This window comes from Mobula hypostoma, chromosome 23 (assembly GCF_963921235.1).
Source record: "Mobula hypostoma chromosome 23, sMobHyp1.1, whole genome shotgun sequence".
NCBI lineage: Eukaryota > Metazoa > Chordata > Chondrichthyes > Myliobatiformes > Myliobatidae > Mobula > Mobula hypostoma.
In genome coordinates, this window is record NC_086119.1 from 29,510,251 (window position 1) to 29,536,597 (window position 26,347).

Consider the following 26,347-nt stretch of genomic DNA (forward strand, 5'->3'; position numbering starts at 1 on the left):
GACACCACTCTACCAACTAACCTGTCACACTCCTAGATTGAATAATTCGTGTGAAAAATGCCTTGCCGTAGATTTAAAATAGTTTGATATCACCCTTATTACAATGTATCTTGTACACACATTTTAAAGGTGTATATTTAAATATGGTACTGCAGATCAGTTATTCAATCAATGTTAAATGTGTCCCAGATATTAAATTTAAACGTGTGAGAAGTAGCAAAGCATCACTGGCATAATATTTTGTTGCAAGCTTACTGGAGCTATTTTGAGAAGGCTAATTTGAAAATTTCACTAATATTTCTAGAACAAATTAAAATAACTTTCTAACTTTACATATTAAAATATTTTTTCCAATCAAATAATTCACAATATAATTGTAATATTAAGTATGTTGTTATAAATTATTTGATGGCCTTTTACCAGATTTATGTAGCTGTTTTATACATGACTGGATCAATTTCCTTTCAAGCTTTAAGCCACAATTTGACTTTACTGTAACCTTGTTTGTCTCCAGTAGAAAGATGAACTTGAAATCAGAACGTAGAGGAATCCACGTGGACCAATCCGAGCTCCTATGTAAAAAAGGCTGTGGTTACTATGGAAATCCTGCGTGGCAAGGATTTTGTTCTAAGTGCTGGAGAGAAGAGTATAGTAAAGCCAGACAGCGACAAATTCAGGAAGATTGGGAGCTTGCAGAACGGTAATTCTCATGATTTGATAATTTTGTGTTCAATTGGGAATATCACTTGCATATTCTCAGGTTGTAAGTATATGCTGATCAGTGTATACAGATTATTTTTAGTCAAACAAGGCATCCTGCACTAGCCAACTAAGATACCTTCTTTTCAGAATGTGCACTTGTTAAACTAAACACCAATCTGGAATTCTGGTCATCAACTTCAACAGAAGGGCATTTATTAGTATGTTCCAATTATGTAATGTAATATTGAGCTTGACAGAACTAGAGTGTACAGATCGAGCACCTACCTTATGGTAGATCTTAAGAACAGTTAATACAAATGTGGAGAATACCTATAAAGGGCAATATGAAGTTTTCAGCACCAGCATTATATTTCCGGTGCTTAATTTATGAGTGCGTTAATACAAGTGCAAAATTTCCACCACATCTTCCACTTGTGTTAATTCACTCATTGTCGGAACTTGGAAACAAATGCTGGCAGCTTGGTGTGGACTCTGAGCTTGCAGTATGTAAGTGAATCCCATGCTACAGCTGCAAGGAACCTAGCTGAATATTTATATTTTATGTAAATTTCAAATTTGATTTTCATTCATATAGGTTTTAATTGTTTAAGTTATTTTGTGTTATAATTTAACATTTTAAGCATTTAATTGTTTCAGCATTTTAAAAATTAATTTTTGCATGCTCCTGGAGATGATGCAGAGATATTACCAGGTTTAATGATTTATCATCGGGCCATAACTTAGCCAGTTGTCATAGGTGGTGAAAGCCTGATGTTGTGCAACATCCAGGATTTGCCATTTTGGATTGGAATGGGCACAAAGAAATCTAGTTAAGGCAAGATCAAACTTACCATGATTATGCAAGTTTTACTGCTGGCAGAAAGTTGTAGCCTACTTGAACCCAAGCAGATGATCTTCAATATTTTGTTCTATATACAATCCCATGTTAATTACTTTATTTTTACTATATTCATTTCGCCTTGAATTCATGGATGAAGTGGCCTGGAATTTCATCTTGATTGCAATGCTATTTTCCATGCAGTTTCTCTGAAACTAACCTAACTGCTGTAAGACATCAGAGTTGTTTGGGGCAAATTATATTCAAAGCTACTTGAGAATCCACAGACTTTGTTTTATTAATTTGTAAATCATTGTCAGATGGTTCAAAGTAAATTTGTTATCTAAGTATGTATATGTTACCATAGACTACAAAAATGACCACACAATCAATATAAATTAAACATAAGTGAATGATTTTTATCAGTTTCACTCATCTGTAGCCTGAGGTTCTAATTATTAGGTGGAATCCTTTATACACGGACATTGGTACATACAATTTGAATGAATTTTCAATATGCATATGGCTGCTCCTCACATTTGACACTATTTTTCGCTGATTCCTGGGGCTTTCAGCAATTGTTAGTTGCATTTGGAATGTGCCTGGGACCCTGCAAAACCGAGAGTTCAACTGTTTGATTAAATGTAGAGTAATTGTTAATTTTGTTTCATCTTTGCATTGGTCAGTTGCTTACACCCTCTTAGCATAAAAATGAAATTGTTATCCTTTTTCTATTAGCACTTGAGACTGCCATTGAAAATCCATTTTTTTCTTTCACTGGTCAGCTCAGAAGCAGTTGGAGCAGTGACTTTTTAGTATGATCTGCAAGTAGTTTTGTTATGGCAGATGCTAGAAGCCTGAAATGACAAAAGAAAACTCTGAAGGTACTCTGGTCAGGTAGCAACTGTGGAGACAGAAAGAGAGTTAATAATTTACATTGATGACCTTTCATAAGTTTTATCTTCATTTCTAATTGAAGGTTGGAGAAATTACACTTTATTTCTACATTTTAGATTCATAATAGTAATGCTTAGAGATTTCTTGACATCCACCTCCTAACCTCAATATTAATTAAGCACTGAATCAATAAACTACATTAATTTTGTCAAACATGCTGGATTTGGTCTGTTTTCTACATCCTTTGTTTTTCTCCTAATCCTTTTACCTTTATGATGAAGTCTCTGTTTTGTTGAGTAGAGTAAACTCAAATATTTTTATTCAGTTTACAGCGTGAGGAAGAAGCTGCATATGCTAGCAGTCAAGGGGCACCGTCACTCACATTTTCTAAATTCGAAGAGAAAAAGACAAATGAGACTAAAAGGAAAGTTCAGACTGTCAAAAAGTTCTTCAGCCCATCATCCAGGGCTGCACCAAAAAAAGGTGAATATATTTTAACTGAAAATATTTTAATTAGCTACTTTTTAGAGAAACATTGTGTTTAGTATTTTAGCCTTGAATTTGCAAAGTATTCTTGATTTTTAAATTCTCAAAGTAATTGTTTGGTGCTGTTGGATTCTGGTGTTTTTGAGATGCGGAGGTTCTGTGGAAGTCAAGAATGAGCCATAAAGCTTCTTGCTTGTGGCTGTTTTATTAAGTATTACAATAATAAATAATAAACAATGAAGAAAGGAGCAGAGAAAAAAGTTGTTCTGGTTGTACTCTACAAAAACTAGCTCCAATGAAAAATATAAAAAATATTCCAGTGATAAGAATTGGCCTGCAAAATAACCAGATTCAAGTGGTGTGACACCTGTAGAAAAAAGAACTAAGAAGCTTCTAGAAAAATACAGAAGCAGCTATGCTACAATTACTGAACAACTAACCAAGTTATGCATCTATGGGTGATTTATAAAAAGTATAAGCAAACACAAGAAAAATAACAATTCTACACCCTAGTCCAACAATGCTAATACTCAAATCAATGTTGATCTTTATATAATTGTGATGTGCAGGATTTTAAATGACAAAACAATGAATTTTCATTTGGATCCATATGAAAGGGAAAACACTTGCTTCAGTTTCACTGAGAATAAGAATCTGTTAAGTTTATAGAAAACTGTCCATTACTATGCGATCTTATTCTAGAGCAATATATTTACAGAAAAGGGTTAGTTAACTCTATGAAGCTACTAATGGTAATAAAGTAATCCTTTTCAAAAGCAGGAAAAATTCACACAGCTATAGATCAATTAGGTCAGTTTATCTGTTTCTACATTTTAAACATATCAAACATTTCTTTAAAATAATAAAAAAACCTGAATGAAATATTCAGCATTCAAGTAACATCATGGAAGAAAATGAATTCTCAGGTTGATTTTTCATTTTTGGGGTTATGTTTGATGTGGACGTTCTTTAGTTTCTTTCAATACAAAATATTTAGCCAGTTTGCTAGCTAAACATTATTTGAAAGTGGGACAGTAGTTTACTTTGTAACTGTTATGTCTGAAGCACGAGTTTGCGCAGGCTGGTCTGTTAACGGAATATAGTGATTTTATAGCAATTTCTAAACAGTCTCTGTTGGGGAAAACCCACAATTCTGTATTTAGCCTTGGAAGCTGCAATTCCCATTAGTATTTGAAATGTGAATATTTACTTTAATCGTACCTTATTTTCTTCATAGACTTCATGTTTTCTTTTAAGAATTGTAAGCTATAAGCACATTCCTCACCTGCTGCCATTCTACTTGGAGCTGTTTGGTTGGAAGTGGTGCTCAAGCTCATTCACATTTCGGTCCATGGTGTGGAGTAATTTGGCCTCCATTATTCAGGAATTGATGCTCATATTTAGACCCTAAATATATCAAATTCCAAACTGCAATAAGGTACTTTTACATAGACTTGCTGCACATTTTTGGAGTTATTACACTTCTACAGCATAATCAAAGAGAAAACACTACTCATTGCTCCATTTCGACTGTTTTTTTGTCAGTTTGATATGTTTAATTGTATCTAAATTTCATTCAGTATTTTGTACAATGTAATGATGCTCCAAGTAATCGCACTTTAAGTTTTGGCTTTTCTTTTTTCCATTCATGCTGTCCCCCCCCCCTTTTGCTCTTTCTTCCTTTTATATGTTTAGTGAATCAAGACAAACCTCTTAAAAAAGGAATAGGTGGGAGGGAATGCAATGCGGATAACATTTTTAGGGATTTGAAGGAGATTTTTACTCTGCCTTGGGAGCTGGCTTCTACAGAAGGTAATGCAGCGCAACCACTAAGCTGTCTGCCTGTACTGGCTGGTATTGTATGTTACCCAAACCCGGTAACTGGGGGTTATTTTTACTGCCCATAGTTGTTGATCAATTAATCTTTTTAATTGAATCAGAAGATTTTTATTCATTAAACAATGTTGCTTTTATTTGAAGTGATATAATTTTGCTGTGAAAAATAATTTCAGCTTCTTTAGTCTAATTTCATTTTTATTTTTTATACTAGTATTTTATCGTTTTTCATTTGCATTTGAATCCCATGAGCACAACTGTGCTTTATAAAATAGTTATTGGAAAAAATTAAAACATGAAATAACTCTTACTAAACATTGTTCCCCATAAGAGTTTGTTCTTGTGTAGAAATCTCTATTTTCTGAATGGGTAACAGCTGTTGTAAGAGAATGCGTGGTCTCTTCATTCAGCTTTTGAAGATAATTCTTCTGTTTTTCCTGAAGAGCTAGTTTTTTTCAAATTCTGCCACTTGGCGATAAACTCTAAAGGCATAGGTGTGCAATTCCTTCAGTAATGTCAGATCTGGCCACAGATGATTGGCCTGGAGTTTCACTTCAAAAGTCATTAAATTTCTATCTCTTTGGGAAGGTTGTTGCAAGGAAGTTTCAAATTCAAACAAGGAAGTTTGAAACTGTGAGGTTTCAAATGTTTGCATTCAAAATTTTATTTCTTAAATGCATACCATTGAGCAAATCGCTGTGAGATTTTTTTTAATGTTTTATTTTAAGTTAACAACTGTGACCATTAAAAATTAACCTCTTCTGGTTTGAAAGGTGTGTTATATAAAAATCAGAGACTTCTGAGTAATGAAACTAAAATAGATTATATGATTGCATTGTCATGTATAAAAAAAAGTAATTAAGTTCAGTATTTTCTGACTCTTTAAAAAAAATCTGTTCTATAAAAATGTTACACATTTGTGATTTGTAAATTTTATGTCCCTTAATATATTTGCTCCTAAAAGAATAACAAAATAAAGTAAAATCATTTTTGCAACATTATTAATCTATTAAGAACCACAACAACCTGTAAAATTGGTTTATCAGAAGATATCTCTGATTTTAGATTACATTTACATTGTTGATTGGTAGAAAATGCAGATGCAATGCATCAGCTCAGTTGCATTTAACAGTTGAAGTTACCCAACTAGTTCATTGGAGCAGCATGATGAACTTTGTAGGAGCTAGTTAAATGACCTGAAACATCAGTAGCAATTATGAAGTACGATGATATTTTAGGTTGAGTAAGTGAGGTGAGGGAGGAAGACAGCAACATAATCGGGGTTGGATAAATAACTTGCTAACATGAAAGAACTTTACTAAAGTTTTTAGTAAAGATGGAAGGAATAATGGATTAAAGTTCACTATCTGAATCTAGTTAAAGTGCCAATCTTTTTCTACCTCTGGCTGTACATTTATGGCTAATGCAATCAAATCTGGTTCCAGAAGAATGTAGATCAAAGTATTAAATTATCCCTTAATGTCATACAGAGCTAATGTATGATGCTAGATAATTGGAAAATGTCAATTGAGCAAGCAGTATGTTTAGACCCTGTTGTACTTGTAAGATATATGAAAATAATGTATGAAACAGCATTTTGAAGCTAACAAAAACTAGTTGGGATTTATATTGATTAAATGTTGCTGCTGTTCCTGCTTTCATCAAGCTGGAAAATTTTAAAAATATATACTCTTTGTAATCCATTTTTAAAATTGTTTCCATTTGTTTGATATTAATGTGCATTTGGGGACAATATGCCTTTTTAATGTGCTTTGTGTTTATTTGATAATCTTTTGCCCTCATTTTACTGCAGTGTTTGCTGGTAAGTTGCAAGGTGGGTACTTATCAAGTGTGTCATTGGGCTCAGGATTGTTACAGAACATTTAGAACAATACATTTGAGTTTTGCATTGTATTCCTCAAAAAGTAAACAATAATTTTCTTGATTTAATTTACAATTCTCTAAAATGAGTTTGGAGTCCTTCATTAGCTAATGCAATAGTACTGACAGACGGTACTCACCAATAACCTGTTCATGGATAACCAATTGGTCAGGACCAGGTAGCACAGAGTCCTGACTCAATAAAAGTCAAAGGTGAGGCACACCCCACCTCGGAATTTCTGTACAGGGCAGTGTTCCAGGGCCAACAATCAGCTGCGTCACGGACTTTTTTGTGACCTTCCAGTTGTAGTGATCAATGAACATTTCAAATGTTCAACTGCCTTCAGCAAATGAAGCAACTCAAGACTAGACTACATTTGCAATGACACCTAAATAACATTTAGGCATGGAGTAATAAATGGCAACTAACCTTTGTGTCAGTCAGTGAACATCTCTAACGAGCAGGAACCTAGCCATTTACTTCTGATAGTCTATGTGGCATTTCATTGTCAAGACCCTCACCATCAGTATGCTGGGAATTGTCATTGATCATGAATTCAACTAGAGGAACAAGAAAAATACTGAGTCTACAAAAGGGGGTTCAGGGGCTCATTATTTTGTGATGAGTGACTCACCACCTGATGCATCAAAGCATTTTCACCACCTGCAAGTCAGGAGCATGACGGAATTGAATACTTGCCCAGCTAAGTGCAGCTTCAGCAACACTGTAACAGCTTTGCATCATCCAGAACATGTCAGTGGGCTTGATTGGTACCACATCGATCACCCTGAACACTCATTCTCCATCAGTGGCACTGAATGACTACACTGCACTGTTCAGACAAGGAATTGCAATTACTTACCTCAACTCCTCTGACAGCACCTCCAAAACCTTTGAAACTCTGCCATCATCTGCATGCTCCCCTCTAAGTTGCACACAGTCTTGAGTTTGAAATATTATTTCTTCTTTGTAACTATATAAACCCTAGATCTCCAGGTCCAACATGATTGGAATACCTAAAGAAAGGGAAGGTTGGAATAGAAAATAACTGCTGGCCTTAACCTGAACTCCAGACGTGAAAATGTGAATAAGTAACAAACGATTGTAATAGTTCCTAGGACAAGTTCATATTCACAGTGGGAAGGTATCTTAACCAGGGTATGATCCTTCTGTACATATACATATATTTCTGCTTACTTTATCTAATTATCTAACCTAATTTTTTTCTTAACAGAATAACCCTAGCAGTTGATGAGTTGCTTACAAGTGCAAAAAAACTGATATACTTGAATGAGAGACTAAGCTATTTCCAGATCTTCAGCACATTGCACAAAATATATCTGCTACTCTGTTTTTCCTCATTGAAGAATGTTAATTTATGTCTCAGTGTTTAACTTCAGGATAATAATTCTTGTGCAAGGGCCAGTTTGTTGTTTTCCTTTAGGAATCATAAACATGGGACCAAAATATGTGAACATGCAGAAGAAACATGTTGTAGAAAAATATAATTAACATCGCTGAGTTTTGTTAAATGTTGAAATAATTCTCGGGTATCGTTGGCATGATCTTCACCCGTGCCCCCTGCCCCCCCCACCACCCCACCATCACCTCTGAGAATACTACGTTTAGTCTGCTCTGACTGGTGTCACCACAACCCTATTGGAAGAGACCAATCCTTTATATCTTGAAATTCAGTGGTCGTTGGGTTGCTGGCAGCGTAGTGAGGGATTCCTGTTGCTGATTGCCTCTGGCAGAGAGCAGGTTTTCTAGTGGGACTTCACGGGCTGAAAAAGCTGGAATCACTTGACATCTAATATAAAATCGTTTTCTTTTATTTTTGAAATAATAAATGGTCTTCTGTTCTACGCCAATTCTTTGAGCTACAGTTCATATTGAAATCAATGGAGTGTTAGATCATGTGCCAGCAGGTGATTTTCTCTCCCCCCCCCCCGCCCCAAGTATAATCTCAGAGCCTGTGACGCAGTTACATGACTTGGGGACTCCAGTGGCAGAGGGAGTAGACAGACTCTACCTTCCTGAATGTTAATAAATCATTGATATCTATCTACCATTAATTGTGCAGTAATCTAGGAGTTTTTCTTTCGTTCAAACAGCTGAATACCAGTGGTTTCTAACAAAGTCATTTGGAGTATCCTATTTATTTGGTATAATAAACAATAGAACATTTATTAATGAGGACATTACAATAACAACACGGCTCTACATCTTTCCCATGTATCAAAGTCATAATAATTACTTTTATCCTTCTATTCTGTTACCATTTACATCGGATAAGAATGTTAAACTTCCAACAGTTTCAAATCTTTCTAAACAATATGGAGCTAAGTTGCTGTCAATTTCCTTCAATTACTGACATTAAATTGGTAACAGTTCTGAGCTCTTTGAAACATGTTTCACTAATAACTTGTAGTAAGATTGCTGTAGTTTAGAAGGCTACTTAGTAAAGCTTTATTCATATGTCATGTAATGGAGTTAGCTATGAATTTTAAAATTGCTAAATATGTAGCATGGAATTACTTTGTGATATATAATTTATAAATATATGAGTATTTGGAATATGGCTTTATTGCTATGATTTTATTTGTCATCTTTGCATTGTATTTATCAGTTGCAAAACTTAAATAGAAGTTAAAGTTGGTGATATTAGTGGATGAATACAATATATTAAAAGTCTGTTCCTCTATATATGTTGGCATTTAGGGGTTTGATAGCTGCAAACAGCAATTCCCAGAATAGAGCTGTTTAAAATTGTGTTCAAGAGGCTCAATTAGAAGAGTGAAATATAAGGGCAGTAGAGATGGTGGAAATTGCAGGAATAAGGGGTAAATCCTTGGATAACAAGGATAAGACTCATCATGTTGGTGTTGTTTAACTGGGATCATTGTAAGTGAACAAGCACAGGAATGTCAGACCAGCTGAAGGCTTGAGTCAGCATGCTGGCAGCAGATTTATGGGACACCACGGTATCTGAAGGAATTACAGTAATGAAAATGTTTTTTTAAAAAAAAGTCATGGATGAAACTTTGAGCATCTCATGAATTAGAGTAGAATTAGTAATGTTATACAAGTAGAAATTGGTAATGGAATCTGGAAGGATAAATGTAAGGTAAGTGTGGTATTTAGAGGGACCTTGAGATACAAGTCCATAGCTCGCTTAAACAAATAGATAGGGTGGTAAAGAGGGCACATGGTATGCTTGCCTTTATTGAATATAAAAGTTGTAGATATTTTAAACTTTGTTTGGGTCACAGTTGGGAGTATTGTGTGTAGTTCTGGTCACCATGTTACTGGAAGGATATGAAGACTTTGGAGAAGTGCAGAAGTTCACCAAGATTTTGCCTGGATGAGAGAGTATGAACTATAAAGATAAGGTGAACAAATTTGGAATAATTTTTCTGGAGTATTGGAGGCTAAGGGGTGACCTAATCATGATATATAAAATCTTGAGAGGCATAAATAAGGTAGATCTTTATCTATGCCTCTTTTTCTCAGGGTAGGAAGCTCATATATGGTGAGAGGGATAAAGATTAAAGAAGATTTGCCAGGCACATTTTTTTGCACAGATTGAGCAGGTTTAACTTGGCAGTGTGTTCGGCATAGATGTTGTATGGGCCAAAAAGGTCTATTCCTGTGCTCTACTGTTCTATGATAGCATATTTAAGGATAATAATGGGGAAAGGCAGAGGTTTGGAATTCTGAGGAGAATGATCACAACAGATTTGGCGGGGGGGTACATACTTTACTGGTTGGGAGGAGATTTATAACTGAGGTAAGGAGCCTATAACAATATCATTTAATGTGGGAGAAGTTGAGTGGTCAAGGGAGCAAGGGGTGAATTTTGTGGACAAGATGAGCTTGGAGAGAAAAGGAGGAGTACAAAAAGATTCCAGAAAAGATTTAACTTCGAGTGGGTAATCTATTAGATGCGTAGCAGGGATGGAAGTATAATAAGGTCCTCACTTGTTGAGGTTGAGTGTGAACGATACATTCAGCTCCAGCAAGTGATGGAGTTGAATCTATTCTGCACACTGATTCTCAGCAGGAGAGTAAGAGAATTTTGCAGAACTGGAGAAAGATGACAGTCAATCCTCCAATAATGAATTGATTATGCTCGTGGGTTATGCCCAATGGCGCTTGAGGTCCAACTAGATATGCCAGTTTATTGGTTTATATCTATATACCTTGGTTAGAAAGATAAAAATAACACACCTTTTAAAAAAAAACTGTGTTAAGTCCTAGAAAGTAAATTAGCTCCTTGTTGAGGATTTTGCTACATGTAAGCTTTATGTGTGAATTGTTTGCTGTGATTTTAATGCCAGCATAAATGCAAGCAAAAAGCTCTGATCTCTGGTATCTCTGAAAATGATGTAATGGAGTGATTTTATTGTCAAAGAAAAATTGTCTGTTGTCAAAGAATGTGGATGCTGTCTGCTTGATGGTGAGAGTTGCTCAGTGACTTTAGGGCAGTGATTCAGTTGGAAATATCTTTGAGAGGTACAGCAAACTGAAGTAAAGTAGCCAAACATAAAGTCAAAATAGAATCCACCTATGGTTTAAATGGGGCAATTCTTCAATATGAAATACATTGCAGATGTATTACATGCTGTTTGTATTAAAACTACAGTGCAAGAAGATTGCACTTTTCCTACTCAAACCAAATTAAACAGTTGTTATAAAACCCTTTGAATACTGGCTTTCTTACTTTTGTATTGTTATTACACTAGCAGACAGTCAGGAAGTCAAAGCTTCAAGTCCATCCATAAATAGACAGGCCAGTCTGGAAACAGAACGAGCTTCGAAGGACTTTATTGATTTCCTCAAGAGCTTTCGTAGGCCTGGTCAAGATATACTAAAACAATGTCGGGCATTTATTGAAAACATGCAGCATAAAAAGGTAAGGTTCAAAAGAAGTTTGTTACCGTTTGCCTCTGAGTATAACAAAAACATTATTTTTCTAATCTCTACAAGTGAAAGTTGCACAATGCGTGGACAGCTAAATATAAACTGTTGGCACTTAAAAGTAATATTAGTCTTTTAATTAGAATTGAGCCATTATATTTAGTAAGATTTACAAAGCAAACATTCTCTGCTATTCTTTAAAGTGAACAAAAATTTCATAGAAATGTGTGATTGATATTTATCTCAACTTAACTAAATTAATTCTAACCACACCTATCAGTTTGTTTCACCTCTTCAAACATCTTTCCTGTGTATTGATAACTGGTCTTATTGAAACTCTTTTCAACTTTATTAAACAATTTACTTAATCAAAAACTGTCTGTAGTTAAATCCCTTCTGTAATGAAAATACCAGTCGTTTCTGCTCATGATTAAAGGCTTTCAACCGCAGTTTCATCCGAGTAAATATCATTTCATCTATAGTGTTTGAGGGAAGGATTTGAGCATTCAGGTTAAGTCTTAGTTCTGATGATGATGAATATCAGCCACCACCATGCCTCAGCCATGAAGTTTGTGATAGGACCAAGGGATTAAGGTATCTGGATAATCGTGGGAGTCTGACTCAAGTTCAAGCTAGTATGTCCTATGAGGTGGTGGCAGGCCCAATTGCAGAAGCAGGTTGTCAAATATAAGTTTTTGAGAAAGGAACTGCATAGCATTGTTACAAACCATGTGCTCAAGACAAGGTTAATACTAGCTAAATAAAGAGAATTACTAGGTGATCAGTTAATCCTCCTGTTATTTAATAGAATTCCTTACTGTTTTACTACCTTAAGAATCAGCAGTAACACACAAAATACAGGAGGAGCTCAGCAGGTTAGGCAGCATCTATGGCGAGGAACAAAAATTGATGCTTCAGGCCAAGACCCTTCATCAGGACCTGATCGGGTCTTTTCAAACACCAGAAAATGTGACGACGACTAAGTATTAGAAAGATGGATTCAGAACTCAACCTGGGCTGCTGATTTCCTCCAGGATTTTGTGTGTATCACTCTGAATTTGCAGAATCTGCAGAATGTCTTGTGTTAATAAGCACCTGCACAACAATTAATTAATGCTAACACTAAACATGTTTTCCAATAATGAAAATTAACTTCCCCAACATTCAAACTATTCATGTCTATATCTAAAGTATGTTGAAATTATTCAGAATAAAAGATGGAAAAAGGAATTAAATGATCTCATTTATAACCCCTCCTATCTGCAAATTGCTACCCCATCTCTTCACTTCCATTCTTGAAAACTGGCAAAAAACATTCGTTTTCAGGCTTTGAACTTTGCTCCCCTTTCAGTCACACTTTCTGGCTTCAAGTGTTTGAAGTTTACTCATAACCTTTAAAGCACTTTTCAAAACTTGTACTTGAACATGCCATTTGACTGTCAGCTTCCTTACCATATTATAATTGTATTATTGCCTTTATGCAGTATTTTAAGATGCTTTATAACAGTTAAAGCACTATAGAAATGCAAACTTTTTCAAGAGCTTATTTTAAGAGGACTTTTATAACAAAGTCAGATATCAAATCAGTTGATGCAAATGTTTAATTGTTTTTTTTTTGCAATTCAACTTTTCTCAGGAATTAAGTATTGAAGAACAGTCAGAGTGCGTCCAGGATTTCTATCAAAGCATGGTTGACCGACTACAGTCTCACTCCAGTTTTAAAGGTACCTTGCTTGGGATAGGACTTTTTAATGAACCTGATCATTTAAGATTGACCAATTGACCTGGAATTTTTCAAACACACTTTTTATCTTGGTTTAAAGAGTTTCCAGTGATGGAGATGTGTTCTACTCCAGTCCTTAATGGTTTCTAATGTTTATTTTTAAATTCCCATCTGAATTTTTGCAATTTTGCCTATCCTGGTACTACCAAGGATCTTTTCCTGAATAGATGCTGCCTGACCAGTTGAGTTTTAGTATCATGCACCAGTGGTTGATCTACCCATTGGTTTATAAGCATTTTGCTGTTTGGGGCAGATTAGACTTTCAGTAAGCTTGTGTTGTGAATGTGTTTCTGTTGCAATATAACCTGAGCTAAAGGAGACGGTGGAGACCTGATATTTACCTCTATTAGGGTGGCTAGAATCAGAGGTCATTGTCTCAAAATAAAGAGTAGGCCATTCAGGACAGGGATAAGAAATTTATTCATCCACAGGATTGGGAATCATTGGAATTCTTTATTCAGTTCGCCTCATTCCCCATCCATACATTTTAGACATTTGTCCACAAACACATTTCAACAGTGAGACAGTAAAACGTAATTGTGATTCATAGGGCAACAAGTTTGAAGGCAATCTAAACTGTGATTGATAGAAATTCCACCTTTGCTCAGGGTTGGATACATAAATTTCCATGAGGTCTGTAGAAGTTCAAGACAGATATTATTTTTCAAATATTTAGGGAGTCAAGAAATGTGTGGTTAGTGAAGTAAAGTGGTGCTGAGTTAAAAGGCCAGCCATGATCTTTTTCAAAGGCGGAGCAGGCATGAAAGGCCAAGTAAAGTTTTTAATAAAGCTTTTCTTGGTTTTATATTCTATTATTTTAAAATCAATATGGATTTTCAACATTTCAAGTTGCACCCCACCACCCTCATATACTCAGGTTTGTTTCTGCATAGCATTTAAAATTGATGCCCATTTTTTTAAAAATTGGAATTTGTGTTTTAACTATATCCTTTTGAAAGAAAAACATTCTCTGACAGATTTTATCTATTTGTTGAATCTTTAGAATATTTTGGATTTGGTACTTTATCTCTTGAATTAACTGATCACAGGTGGAGTAATTCAAGGGTAAGAGCATGCATGTGGTCGTGTTTCTTGATGTAAAGGGCAAATATTTAGTTGTCTCATTCCTAGACTTTATCATTTGGCCCAATATGACAAGGTATGTGTGCAACATTGAACAAAGATGCAGTAATCTATGGTAATCTATCTACTACCATAGTTAAGATTCCTTGGTTAATCTAGATTGTCTGCATTGCCTTATGAATAATTTTCAGTGAGATATCAAAGAGTCTTCTGTGTTTGTGGATATAAAGCAGTAAATTTGGGGAGCAGCAACTAGGAAAATGTATAACTTTTATGAAGAAAATTTATTTCACTATACAATTGATATCTTTGCTCAAGAACCTCTCAATCTGTTTTCTATTTTCCTTTGGTAGATCAAATTATATTCCTTAATTCTATCTATTTATTTTAAAATAATGCTGATAAATAATTTTTTGGAAGTAAGACAATAGAATGTTTTTTTAAAATAAGAAGGATTCAATGGTGTTATTAATATGTTCAGTCCAAAGAAACAAATGCGTTAGTTTTGGTTTGTGCAATAGTTACTTTGTCAGTACTTTACTGAAATCATAGCATGGCTTTACCAATTATTTGCAAAACATTCAGATTTAAATAATCAATCTTTCTAATACGTGGTGGTCTCCACATTTTCTGGTGATTTAAAAAAAACTTGCTCTCTAGTTGTTCTTCTTGTATAACAATTACTGTTTTAGGTTCTCCTGAAGGGATAGAGAAGATTATGGATCAGATTGAAAACTATATGATGACACGACTGTACAAAACAGTGTTTTGTCCAGAGACTACTGATGATGAGAAGAAAGATCTTGCAGTTCAGAAGCGAATTCGGTAAGAATATTCACTTCAGCTGAACTTGTTTTCAAGTAAGGTTAGACATAATGTTTTTGAAAGAAAATATGACGAATTGTAAATTTGTTCTGAGGTCACTAATTGTGCACGAAGCAGTTAATCTGCATTAACGTATTCTTCCAGAATGACCCTGTGATATATTTAAATTTTGAATAAATGAATTTGGAAATTTGGTTCCAGATTTCTTCTCCAAAATCCATTTCAAATGTTAGTAAAAGTGTATATTAAAGTTATTGCCGATGTGTTCTAAATTTTAGCTTTTACTATTTTGAACTTGTGTCCTCTGGTCGTACTGCCACTGTCCATTCCAAGTTAAGTGTTGAATTTACTTTTTATGTATTTTAATTAAAAGCACCTTAAACCTGCCCTTCCTTGGCTGAAAAGCACAAGTATTTTAAGTTTCTCTGTGTGTCAGACCCACATTGAGGCAGAATGTGTTTTACCCAGAAATCAATGGCCAGATGCCTGGGTCTCATTGTTTGTTCTAGCATATTCGCAAGAACAGTCTGTCATACTCGCAGGGTAGTTTTGATGCATAAGGGCCAATTTTGTCAAGATTATGTGTTACTGAATATCTTTATCAAAGATAACCGTTCAATAATATGTGGGATCTACCAAAATACAAAAATGCTGTTGAATTAATAATATTTCTATAGAACATATTTCAAGGCCTAACCATTCCATATAATTTAAAAATATTTTTAAAGTAAAACCTAAATTAAATAATGAAATAAGTTTCACATGTCTTTTTTAGCTTGTTTCTCCCATTTAATTTGAACTTCCCTGTGGTGGTTTATGACATTGGCTTCTTTGCCTGATTACAAAAGTTTCTGCCACCTAATTTGACTTTTCCATTGTCTAGTAGTACCCTTCAGGGCAAAAGGTGTCTCCTGTTAAGCCCATGCAATGCTAGAACTTCTACGAGTAAAATAGGGAGCCATGAACAACTTTAGCAAATAATGGTCTGATAATTTCAAAATTTGAATCTCTGTCCTAGCAAATTTAAGGTTCTGCAATTCTAAGCTAACAAAATTTTATTAACTCTAGGGCATTACATTGGGTGACACTTGAGATGCTGTGTGTTCCAGTAAATGAAGAAATCCATGAAGTTTACGAATTAGTTGTAAAAGCAATAACTGGTTAGTGTTGTAGTTTTTTTAATTGCAATTAATGTCTGTAAAAATCTTAAATATATCGTTGAAATACTTTCAAGATTATTTGCACAAACTGTACAAAGTTAAATTGTTAAACTTATGACAAACCAAATATACACTTCCTAGTTTATTCTTTGGCTGTCAGAATGCATAGACAAATAGAAAACAGCATGAATTGGTCATTTGGCCCATAAATCTTTTTCTGCCATAGAATACAGTCTTACCTGATATTCTCAGTACCTATTCTCCTCTTAGCCCTTGGTGCCATTTCTGTGTAGAATTCTACAGTGTTACCTGTGATAGAAGAGGCTGTGTTCCTAAAAAAAAAAATCTGTATTGGACTTTCCATCATACAAACCCTTTTTTCCCCATCCTTGAATCCCATTTTCACAGCCGGAGACCAGCTGTGGGATTTACTTTGGAGACTGACAAGGCAATTTCTTCAGTTGATTGATACTTCTATATGACACGTTGTTTAGTAATGTAACATCCATTTCTTTTTAATTAAAACAGTGACTGTTCCTCTTTTGTCTACAACAGAATCAGAATTCCCTTGCTTACAGAATGCAGATATGGGGGCATTATGTTATGAGAAAAACTTCCTAGCAGAATGTTTCTCCACCTGCTACATGGGAATCAATGGTCAAAAAGAGTTACCCCATTTCATATACTGATGGCAAACTTAGTAATATTATATTTGGTTCCCTTGTCCAGATTGCTGATGTATGCTGTGAATAACTAAGGCTCCACCACTAATCCCTCCTGTGCCCTTCCATTCACTGCTTGAACCCTTCTCCAAGACAGCCTCACTTATTCTGCTTATTTCTGCTTTCTGTCTCAATATAATTTCATTCCATTGTCAGTAGATCACCTCCAATTTTTACTTTGCAAACCAAATTCTTATCTAGAGCTTCTGAACATATTTGTGTACACCAAAACCATGTGTCCTTTCGTCTGTTCTCTAGTTACATCTTCAAAAAAACAAACAAAACTCTAGTAGGTTTGTCTGATACTATTTCTTTCAAAAATCCACCTTGGCTTTAAAGATTCAAAGTACATTTATTATCAAAGTACAAATGCAATATAAAGCCTTGAGATTCATCTTTATCTAAAACTGTTGATATTTTTTAAATATCCTGTTATCACCAGCTTCATGCTGTCCACACTTCCCTCCTACTGATGTTTAACCAACTAGCCTGTAGTTCCCCTGTTTTTTTTTTCATCCTTCCTTTCTTCCTTCCACAGTCTGCAACAACTGTTCCATCATCAAGACAACTTTGTCTTCACTAATGCATTCACTATTTTCAAGGCTCCCTCTTTTAGTATTCTGGGATGTAAATTTTCGCTTCCAAATGATTTGATAGTTTTGAATTCCATTAATTTATCCAGCATTTTTGTTAAATTAATTTCCTGGAGTTCCAGTTTTTCTTTTGAATCTTATTTTTCTAGCATATCAGGGATGTTATTTTGTTTATCTCTTTAAACAAAACTGAAGGATCTTCACTAGGACTGGAAAGCTGAGAAAACAAGTGTATTTTAGGTCATAGAGAAGATGGAGGATGGATGAGTAGAGCAAAGAGAATATCTGTGCTGAGGTTAAGTTAAATGGGTTAATGTTGCTTGTTATGGTACTTTATGGGATATGTCAAGCCACACTAATTGAGGGAAAGAAAAACTACACTTGAAATCACAGATGGTTGACTGGCAGACCTAGCCAGTTCTGAAAAAGAAAGAAAGAATGAGTTACCACAAGCCAAGAATGCTGTAACATGCCCAGACGGATGACTTGTTCTTTAAGCATACATTAGGTCTCATTACAATGGAAGATGCCATAGAGAGGCCCAAGTTAGGAGTGGGATGGAGAATTAAAATGACAGGCAACCAGAAGCTAGGTTTATTCATTGCAAACTGCATACAGGTGCATTGCAAGGTGGTTACACAATATGTGCTTATTTTCTCCAAACTTGAAGAGCAAATTGTGACCAACAGATACAATACACTAGTTTAGACATAGAACTGGAGAATTGCTGCTTTGTCTGAAAAGACTTCCCGGTTCCTGAGGTTGGGAAGGGTGGAGATGAAAGGACAGGTATAGCTAATGCAACAGTTGCTTAGAAGAATACCACAAGATGAGGAATGGTTGGTGAGGATGGAACATCAATCCAGAGTGATGAAAAGAACAGTCTCTTTTGAAATACCTGGTTTTCCATGTGTTGCCACGTAACCTGCTGGATAGTGTGAGAGATACCTTTAGTAGTTGATACCTGACAGCAGTTGACATTGGAAGTCAAATTCACACCACCCAGAATATTGGTTTTTTAGCAGTTTTGTTTTGAGATCAGTACTGAATTCTATGGTGTCACTGGTGATGCCAAAATCCAAGCCATTGTGTGAGATTTGACATCAAATCTTCGACAAGTGTAGGTTACAATGGGTTATGGTAAACTAAATATAGTAAGTATGTAATTTTCTCAATTTTCATGCAGCTGTAATAGAAATGGATTCAAGACGAGTTCCACGTGAAAAGCTGACCTGCATCACTAAATGCAGCAAACACATTTTCAATGCCATAAAGATCACAAAGAATGAACCTGCCTCTGCTGATGACTTCTTACCCACACTTATCTACATAGTATTAAAGGCTAATCCTCCTCGGTTACAGTCAAACATCCAGTATATTACACGATTCTGCAATCCAAGCAGACTGATGACTGGTGAAGATGGGTATTATTTCACAAATTTAGTAAGTATTGTAACAAATTTAGAATGTTATTAAAACAACCAGCAACATTAGGCAATTACTTGATAAAATAAGTAAATGCTGGGTTTTTTTGCAAAATTTAAATATGATATTTTCAGTTATTTCTACTAGTCATCATCTTCTTTGGTACTTCCTTTAAGTTGAGGATGATTTCCTGTCTAGTTCAGTGGTGCTGACATAGCTGTTGAGGAAACTGTGGCAGAGGTGGGGCAGGAAGCACTTGACGGGTTGGGGAGTTTGGTCATTTGAAATGTGGCATCTTGTGTCAGCACTAGACTTCTGTATCCCAGTGAGGGAACCTGAGGTTCGAGATGCCATTTTGAATAGTGATGGGCGAAGGGCTCTCATGAATTGATGGAGATATCATGCATGCTGTGAAGGTCTCTTGGGTTGAAGGTCTTGATCTTTAAGATATGTTTTACAGCTTGTTCTCTGATTGCCAAAGCATGTACTGATGCATTGAAGGAGATGATGTCGGTCTTCATTTGACAGGTGACTTCTGAGTTGTGGGAAGTGGCCTATGTTCTCCAGGGTCTTGCGGCTTTTATTGTCAGTAGTCAGTGTTGTATAGGCGGGGCAGCTTGGGAAAGGAACTTTGGTTTGTGGATGCTTAATGTAATGCCCATTCTCTGAAGTGCGTCAGTGAAAAATCAATAATGAATTGGGGCTGGTGCTCTAGACTTGAACTTAATGCAAATGTTTTCTCTGTATTGTAATGAGTAACAAGATTTGAGTAACTGTGGTCTTGAAGTTATGGGAACTTGTGTTGCTATTTTCCATGTGCTAGGCTGTACTCCTGTGGGATAGTATCCTCTTCCAAGTGTTATAATATCAGTATGGATACGTGTGTCTTGAAGCTTTCTTACCTTTCAATTGGCATATGCCCTTTTCTTAGAGTCTGGGATAGTGGCAAGCTAGATTGGATGGTTTATTAATGAGATATAGATGAGTTTTCCAAAGTGTTCTTTCAACGAGGTACCACGTACTTCTATACTTTGAATAAACTTTCTTTCTCCTCTCAGCATGATGTTCATTGGTGTTCATGACAGTGCAGAATTATCAGCATATGTTGTAGCTATCAGAGTTGTTGGATCTCTTATGCCCTTTCTATCCACTATTTGCTCTTTAGTTCATGGATTTTATGTTAGATAATTGACCTTCACATGCCTGTAAAATTGTTCCTTTCATTCTCGTCAAAGCATTATCACTGTTTTCTGGTATAGAATCCAAAAGTCTCTTCATGGGTGGACCAGGGACTCTGCTTATATTTTAAAATATCCTAATAAATGTAAGATTATTTCTTTAGATTTGAACAGTATTAGTTCTTTGACTTTCACAGCTTGGGTAAAAATATATCATTATTATTAAATTATTCTCTCCTAATCTAACTGCATAATAACAAAGATACAATAATGGAAGAGTAATTTAGCCATGACATTTGGTAGTTTTTGGTCCTGAATGGATGACCTGATATCAAAATGTAAAACATGCACATCTTCTGGCGCTACAAATCAATTTTAACAATAGATTTGGTGTGAGATTCTTGGACCTAGCCCTGATTATTTGTTAGAATATCTGATATTGTTTGCATTTCATGTGTCCTTTAAAGTTAAGAGTAATCATTGCTGGAAGGATGGTGTTATGAAGTGTTGGAAATTTTAAATATGCATGTAATAGTGAATCAAATGCAATTGCCTAACATTACTGGTCTGAATTACTGCACTGTTATGCTATAATGCTCTTTAAATGTCTTTGATTGCAGTGTTGTGCAGTTGCCTTTATTGAAAAGTTGGATGCTCAGTCTTTGAATCTAACGCAAGAAGATTTTGATCGTTACATGTCTGGTCAAGCATCACCGAAGAAACATGACTCTGAAGATTGGTCTCCCGGGGCGTGTGCAGGAATGAAACAAATGTGCAAAAACTTAAATCTTATTTCACAGCTGAATGAGAGGCAGCAAAGGATTCTGTCTGCTGCCAAACAGCTTGAAAAAGACTTAATTGATTGGAGTGAAGGTGTAACTAAAGAAGTTGAAGACATTATTGAGAAATACCCACTTGATATCAAACCTAGGGGCCAGTCAGTAGTGGCAATTGATTCTGACAATGTAGAAAATGACAAGCTTCCACCACCAATCCAGCCACAAATGTTTGTTGGCTGAAAGAACTAAAACTCCAAATATGAGCAAACTCTATGCTAAGGTGTGTTCATTTCGAAGCTACATATTTGCTGAGAATTTGGAACTTAAATGTGACTTTCTATGTCAATACCTATAATTATAAAGTTATATCAGTACTTTTGAGGTAAAATAAGAATGTAAAATGCTGGTGCGGGTAAATAGCAGCCATTCAGACAGCACCTATAGAATTTGCAACTCCTACCTGACTAGCTGAGCACTTTTAGCATTGTGTTCCCATTGCAGATTGTGAATTACTGGAAGATCTAGTTTGTTCCATCTTTTTCAAACTAGAAAATGTCTGTTTTTTTACTTCCTGTGTTCTCTGCAACATTATTTTATTTTAATGCTATCATTGAGAATAATTATATTCAGGGATTCTAGTTTAAATTATCTTAAATTGTATTCTGTTTAATAATGCTGTTGAGATTTTCACCAGTATTCTCAGTTTAGATTGAGTTGTTATAAAATAAGTAGCATTCTAAATATTCTTTTAATTATCTTAAACATAGATTTGTTATGAAGATTTTTAGTTTGCTCATTGCAGTACAGGTAAATGACTTGGCCATACAGGTTTTCAATATTTTAAAGGAGTAACCAACAAAAGCACAAAATGTTCATATTTTTATTTTCCCTCTGGTATTAATTAGAAAAAAACACATCAGTAAAACACACTTTTACGTTTCTTAATTTTAAAATTCAATCAGTGATACAGATGACTTGCTGGGAGGTTATTTTGATGTGGCCCAATTGATTGGATTTGTAGATCTTGAAATTGTAATATTGAAATGCTCAATGGGCCATCTACAATAATATAACTTGGACGTGGTTCATGGTAATTGAAATTCAAAATGTGTTCTGGTCTCGCTTTGATAGAGAAATATTTTAATTTTGAATACACCCAATTCTTTTGCAATTATTTTAGTCTTTAAGTTGCATAACCATTTCAATAGTTTGATAACATTTGAATCACCAGAAGTTTTGTGTGTACTCATTTTTCTAGTCCCCAGAGTCTTACACTCCAATTGTATATTAATTATAACAGTACTCACTGATTTAATATGTGTCATTAAGGACATCTTGTATTTGAGAAGTAAGATATATAGGCAGCTAATGAACTGTTCCATTACATTGGTTCCATGACTCCACAATTATCTTTTTAACTTGAGAATTATTTTTGTGATGACTTCCCTGTGAGCAAGTGGATGAACTAAATCCACATTATATAAGTAGGGTGATTTGTTTGAGTTCCTAAGCTTCATTCACTCCAAAGTGATTTGCACCATATTGAGGTTTCTTTCAATGTTCAAGCCTGAGTGAGTTGGTTGCTGTAAATTGAAGTAGTGCAGAAGTTGAAAATTGACTTAAGTACTTTGCGGCAAAATTTTAACCAATTTTTAAACTGTTGAAGTGTGTGCTTTGAGTGTCTCTAAATCCCTTTGCTGTAATTGGCTCACTGTCAAATAGTGTGTGGATTTTTAATGCACACATAGTCACCACCTCAGTGAAGTGCTAGAAGTTTGTACAGTAGAATTTGTGGCATTTAAATCTTTCCCGACTCTCCATCTAACTTTCATATACAGGTTACTTATAAATTTTATCAAAATATTTTCCTGAGTTATCAAACTCCAAAGCAACTGCGTCCATTTTTCCCTTGTCAGGAAAGTCAATGTATCTCCAGAAACTTACTATTGAAAAAGAATACATTTTCATTTATACTTGCGTGCTTTTTTTTTTGCAAATCCTTGTAAATATTGAGGATTAAGCACTATTGTACGAAGTAACACTACTTTTTCTATGCCAGAGGATGCACAAAATACCTTGATGAAGTGAGTCAATTCTTCCCACTAAAATGATTTTAAAGATTTATGTTGCATGAAATAAGAACTGTAAGCAAATCATTAATGGATTTTGTAGGATTTAACATTGTTTAGGATTTACAGTTTAGGGCCCTAAAATTATTGCATTTTAACTTGAAGTAAACTTTAATTTCATCACATCTTTTACATGCTTCCTAATAATTCAGTAAACCAACTGAATTGCATTAGATTTGACATAGTTGTTGCCTAAGCATTAGACTGGTGTGTACCCCAAAACTTTGAGGATCAGACTAGCGGCATCTAGTGCACAGCTTGCAGTCTTGACTATTTCTGTAATTTGCTCAAACTATTTATTTAGATGTTTTGAGATTAGGCACATGAAAGTAAAGGATAATGCTCCTAGTTTGTGAAGTCAGTCTTATTTGTCTATCTATTGAATGGGTACCCAGTGGTAAATTATTTTTGAAATTTCACAATTCTGGTATTAAATTAAAAATCCAATGATGAATTCAGACCAGAATGACATACATTTATTGGAATAGCATTCCTTGGTGATTCACCTGGTGGCTGTTCATGTTGTGTGCAATTCTACGGTTGGAATGCATGCCAGAAATAATAAAGTAAAATTAATTATACGGTTGGTTTTTAGATAATCTTTTCTAACACTTCCAAATTAACTGACTATCTTGTGATTTCCTTAATTTTTAAGTGCATAATGCAGAAATAATACAAAATATGGAAAAAAGCAATCTGCATTTCTAACAAAACAAAAATCAATTTAACTTCCTTGATTTTACATATTTTAAGTGAATTAATAGCTTTGTCTAGATATATTTAACTCCATAGTTTACATCTCTCGGTTTAACAAATAATAAACATTAATTTATCATAAACTCGTGGCAGGACTCTTTCACTAACAAGAGTAATCTATCAAGACTTTCAGACAGTGACCCAAGATTCAGATTTGGGTAACATTTGGAAGATAAGAAAGGCAAGCTTGTACCATTTAAAATGGACAAGGAAAAGTGATGGGAAGATGCTTCTGTAATACAACTAATGCTGAAACTGGAAATACCTGTAATAACTGCCACTCTATCAGTTGCCATGTGAGTTAATAAGGAAGTGTGATTTCTTCCAACCCTCACACTTGTTTAAGCAATAGATTGTTTGAGCATTACTTGAACTTGCTGGCAGGTTTGTGAATGTTTGACAAGACTAATAATTTGCTTTTTCTTCGGATGAAATAATAAGCAAAATGTATTGAACAGAGAATTGATAGAACAAATGGAACCAGGATATGTTCTAAGAAATTCTCAACAGGTTAGATAAAACCTCCAATATTTAAATTGATGGTAACAATTTTGCATCACAGGCTTTTCTAATACTCAAATTCCACTTGGTTGTTCAGTTACTAGCCATCCATTAAATAAAGAATTCCAAAGCAAGTGAGTTCCTTGGTATATCAAAGAATCTTCAAAAAACTGGTGCAATTTAAATTTGTATTTTTCTGCTGATTTTTATTGTAGAGTAAAATCAATGAGGTGATTGGAAATATATTGTCATCATATTGAACATGTCTTTTTATTTTTATCATCTTGTATAACTTATCTGCAATAATCTGTACAATTCCATGTTGAATGCATTTTTAGTGTCTAAATGATTTTTAAAGATTAAGCAAAGACATTTGCTTAAATGATTTAAATGCTACAGTCTGCACTTTGATTTTAAGATGTATGATAACATTTGTTTAGTGTCATTGTGGAAATGTTGGATACAATGTAATCTTTGGAATCCTGGTCAAACGAATATAGTATTTCCAAAACAAAATATTAAATGGAATTTTAGAAATGTATATGACTTAGTAAAGCATATCCTGAATGATCTTAGTAAATCTTGAATGAACATTTGCAGATTTGGGGTTTTCACCTTTCTTAACTGCTGTACCCTTTTTGGAAAGGATCACTACAAATTAAATTATCATTGTCTTCAAATCATTCTATCATTGATATCATAGATGGAATTTTTAAAAATCATATTTATGGGATAGGTAGGTATGGATTTTTCAACAACCCTAAGATTCATTTTCTTAGGGGTATACTCAATAAGTTTATAGAATAATAACTGTAACAGAATCAGTGAAAGACTGCACCAAGTTGGGTGTCCAAGCAGTGTGCAGAAGACAATAAACTGTGCAATTAGAAAAAGTAATAATTAATAAATAAGTAATAAATATCAAGAACATCAGATGAAAAGTCCTTAAAGATCCATTAGCTGTGGGTACAATTCAATGAATGGGCAAGTGAAGTTGAATAACGTTATCCCATTTGGTTCAAGAGCCTAATGCTTGAAGGATAGTGACTGTTCCTGAACCTGATGGTACAAGAGCCTCAGGACTCGCACTATCTTCTTGATAGCAGCAGTGAGGAGAGTATGTCCTGGACGGTAGAGTCCCTGATGATGATGTTACTTTCCTACGACAGTGCTTCACATCGATATGCTCAATGATGGAGAGGACTTCACCCATGATGGACTCGAACATATTTACTACTTTTTTGTAGGATTTTACATTCCAGGGCATTAGTGTTACTATACCAGGCTGTGGTGCAATCAGTCAATATACTCTTCACTACGCATCTACAGAAGTTTGTCAAAGTTTTAGATGCCAGACTGAATCTTTGCAAACTCTTAAGGAAGTATTTGATGAGATGTATGCAACATCCTTGAAACTGGAGAAAATAAATTTATGAAGGGAAAACCCAAATTCTGAATGCTGAAGATTGGTGTAAATCAAGATGATCTGTGAGCTTATTTATTTAGAAAATACTGACTTTTTCAATTTAAAGTTATTTTTTACTTAAATTCATCTATATGTCCTAATAGACTAAGAGTTGGTAATTTTTCAAGTTTGTAGGGATGCTTTTGGGGACAGAAAAGGGGAGTTAGAGGACATGTTAAGGTTTAGAGACAGTAATGTGGTGAAGTTAAAGGTCAGATTAGGTTTGGGGACAGGGAGGTGGAGGAGTTAGAGGTCAGGCCTTCACTTTGCGCTTGAAATTAACAAAATAAGCGGAATAAGAGTAATTAGCATTCAAATCAGCAGTCAACAAAAAGATATCATCCATGTGCCTGGCTGCCTCTAACTAAAACTAACTAGGACAAAGCA

General features: G+C 34.8%; 1 protein-coding gene across 4 annotated transcripts in view; it reads left to right on the forward strand.

Annotated features, from left to right (window-relative positions):
• The window catches only part of rabgef1 (RAB guanine nucleotide exchange factor (GEF) 1), a 34,182-nt gene extending 8,994 nt beyond the window's left edge, over positions 1 to 25,188 (forward strand). The window contains exons 2-9 of one of the 4 annotated variants that reach the window (XM_063031867.1): positions 515 to 700; positions 2,763 to 2,920; positions 11,387 to 11,556; positions 13,198 to 13,285; positions 15,120 to 15,252; positions 16,321 to 16,412; positions 18,914 to 19,170; positions 20,951 to 25,187. In XM_063031867.1, coding sequence (XP_062887937.1) covers positions 522 to 700; positions 2,763 to 2,920; positions 11,387 to 11,556; positions 13,198 to 13,285; positions 15,120 to 15,252; positions 16,321 to 16,412; positions 18,914 to 19,170; positions 20,951 to 21,349 — 1,476 coding nt within the window. In that variant the 5' untranslated portion in view covers positions 515 to 521 and the 3' untranslated portion in view covers positions 21,350 to 25,187. Of the gene's footprint in view, positions 1 to 514; positions 701 to 2,762; positions 2,921 to 11,386; positions 11,557 to 13,197; positions 13,286 to 15,119; positions 15,253 to 16,320; positions 16,413 to 18,913; positions 19,171 to 20,950 lie in introns of those variants that run through there. The other 3 variants (XM_063031869.1, XM_063031868.1, XM_063031870.1) reach the window with 3 other exon arrangements.
• The last annotated feature ends 1,159 nt before the right edge of the window (positions 25,189 to 26,347 follow it).